General features: G+C 42.3%; 1 protein-coding gene across 1 annotated transcript; it reads right to left on the bottom strand.

Annotated features, from left to right (window-relative positions):
* Positions 1–962: 962 nt before the first annotated feature.
* LOC114565196 (trace amine-associated receptor 13c-like) lies at positions 963–2,298 on the bottom strand. The gene is made up of 2 exons (XM_028593098.1): positions 2,123–2,298; positions 963–1,776 (listed from the first exon to the last, which is right to left on the bottom strand). The coding sequence occupies exons 1-2, from the start codon at positions 2,296–2,298 to the stop codon at positions 963–965; spliced, it is 990 nt and encodes a 329-aa protein (XP_028448899.1).
* Between the last annotated feature and the right edge of the window lie 685 nt (positions 2,299–2,983).

Here is a 2,983-nt window from a genome sequence, read left to right on the forward strand (position 1 = left end):
TGTTGAACACCTAACCTGGTCGTGAGCAGGTTATGTTGGAGATTAGAGATCAGTAGGTGGTGTAAAAAGCACCACCTACTGACCAATCAATACTCGATTGATAACGGCGTCACCTTTTTTAGAAGATCCGGTGGAGCTTGGTGAGAGAGAGAGGTGCGCTCAGAAAAGTTAAAACATTTAGACACCAGAAACCCCCTTAACATTCCCTGATGGGTATTTTTATGAAACATAGATTTTCAGCGAAGGGAATTACGTACAGGCTATTTCACAGCTTCGTCTTGCCAATGCCACACATCGGTTTGAATTATGTTTTTATATTTTTTATATGCTCTCACGATCGCTTCCCACTGCCAGGGTTGCAACTGAAAAAATAGGCTAAAGTAACAACAGTTTATGGAAAGCACACATGTAATTATGGTCAGATCTTGGTCCTGACTGATGGGGAAGTGATATTGATAAGAGTTGTGATTTACGCATTTACAGCGTCGGCTTTTTTTGTCATCTTTCCTTCCTAAAACTTTTATTATTAAATTTTTTATTGCGTTTTGCCTGTAAAACCGTGTCTGTGTTCTTCATATTTATGTAGAATTATAGTTTGCACTTATGTGAAATATGCGGCTATGGTAGATGTTTGCAATTGGTCATGCTGTGCAAACACCGCCTCTTTTACAGTATGTGAACGTGCGCGTCGCTGGAATGGAAAACCCTGGGTTGATTGAACTACTTGTTAACCACCATCATGACACATCATATCGTCAGTGACTTGGTCAGACAGGAAAAATACACAACAAGCAAAAGCTGAAGCACAGGTCTTTCATTTGTTGTTCATCTACAATTTAGACTTAAAGACGGCAAAGCATAACTTCACCTTCTGTATTTGATATTTCACTCACTGAACAGAAGGAACATATTCATTCATTTATCCTTAGACCGAGTCTGAGCTCAGTCCCTCCACAGTCTCTCTAAAGCATGTTGGTCTCAGAGGAGCCAGGCTGCAGTATCTGAAGAGTTACAATGAGTTTTACTGCTTTTCTAAACCAGGGGTAAAAAAAGGCATAGATCACAGGGTTTAGACAAGAGTTTAAATAGAACAGATATACTACAAAGGATGAAGAGGCACTGACCCAGTCGTCACCTGCAATCAAGAGACCGTAATATGGGCAGAAACATATTAGGAACACAACTACAAGAACACCAAGATTCCTGGCTGCTTTCAGCTCAGATTTCTTTGCCTTTGGAGTCACTGAATGCTGGAGTGTGACAGCTGTAATGTGAGAGCGCATGGCACGAGCCTGACACACAGCCACGGCAAATATTCTCAGATACAGAGCTATGATGACAGTAAAAGGAACAATAAAGCTCAAAACAAGGTCTACAGCTTTTAAGACATAATCAACGACCAACACACATTCTCCGTAGCAGGAATTATACCTCCCTGGTTGAGTCAGGTCATCCTTTACACAGAGAAAGCTGTAGGAAACACAATAGAGCCAACACAAATAAACACAGAGTTTAACTCTATTCACAGTGATTCTGATGTTGTAATGCAGAGGGTCACAAATAGCCACATAACGGTCAACTGATATGAGCACTATGGTACCTATTGAGGCAACGGTAATAATGACAGAAAGATAATTATAAAGAGAACACACAATGTCGCCAAGAAACCAGCATGTTGTATTACGTATGCTTTCTGCGGGCATCAGCACGAGGCCCACTAGAAGGTCTGAGACAGCCAGAGAGAGGAGGAGGATGTTGGTGGGTGTGTGGAGCTGCCTGGAGGGAAAGAGAAAAGCACAATTTAACCAACAAGTCCTCATATCTAAATGATAAACAAACATTTCATGTTAGTTCTTTCTGAAACAATGGAAACAATCATTCCAAAAATACTTAGTTGTTTTTTTGATCTGCCATACCAACAGGCCCTATTCTGAGCAGTCAGTTTGATTATCATAATATGAGAAGAACAGGTGTTACATTACTAATACAATCATCAATGGCTCCCCCAATCATCCCTCTAAGCCATGACACTGAGACATCAAGCCAGCATGCACAATACCTGGACCATGAAACTGACACAAAGGGTTCATATATCTAAAACTTCAATTGTTGAGACATTTGCCTGAAGTGGGAGACTGAGATGATGATGAGCAGGTTGAGAGCTACAGTGAGCAAAGAGATGGAGGAAAGCAAAATGTGAATGAACATCACTTCAAACCAAGGAGGTGTCAGCTTCCTGCAGGAGGTGTTGAAGAGTTGTGGAAAGCAGAGCTCTGCTCCGTCCTGTGTCTCCGTCATCAGTGGGAGGATGAGAGAGGCCTCAGCTCTCTGCTTCAAACTCTGTCGTACAACTGATTTATCTCTTTCTACTGCTGTCCCCACCCTTCATTTTCTCCTTCTCAGTCTCTGTTGGACACTGATGTCCTTTTCTTGCTCTACACATCACAACGTCATCTCCTACTCTTTCTCTGTTAGTCCATAAGACTTTCAATAATCATTTTTCTTCTCAATCCTCCGGTGTTGTGCCTTTCTGTCAATCTTCTGTCACCCCCAGATTCCAGACTTCCAGATCTCGACCCAGCTGAACACGTGTAACAGCATGGCCTGGAGCAGGTATAAGCACTTATTCCCTAGACAATTGGGCAGCAGGTCAGTGATTCAGTTTGTTTCAAGCGTTTACATGTTTGGGTGTAAAACCAACAGAGGTGTATAAAGTACTAGAGAACCATACTTGAGTAAAAGTACAAGTGCTCTAACAAAAAAGTGACTTGAGTAGAAGTTCACCGGGGTTGCCAGGCTGAGACCGCAGCATTCACAACAATGTTGCTAAACGCTTTACATCACATAGCCAGACATTACTCCACAGCACAGCGGAGTAGCTAACGGTAGATGCTAGTCTCACATAGCCAGACATTACTCCACAGCACAGCGGCGTAGCTAACGGTAGATGCTGGCTATATTGACAGTCATAAAAGCCTGTGCT

This window comes from Perca flavescens, chromosome 12 (genome assembly GCF_004354835.1).
Source record: "Perca flavescens isolate YP-PL-M2 chromosome 12, PFLA_1.0, whole genome shotgun sequence".
In the NCBI taxonomy this organism is placed as follows: Eukaryota; Metazoa; Chordata; class Actinopteri; order Perciformes; family Percidae; genus Perca; species Perca flavescens.

Bases quoted from the DNA above. Each gene is read 5' to 3' on its own strand.
- LOC114565196 (XM_028593098.1), bottom strand. From the start codon at position 2,298: ATGACGGAGACACAGGACGGAGCAGAGCTCTGCTTTCCACAACTCTTC. The intron at 1,777-2,122 runs GCAAATGTCTCA...CTTTCCCTCCAG, and splicing joins ATCTCAGTCTCCCACTTCAG to GCAGCTCCACACACCCACCA.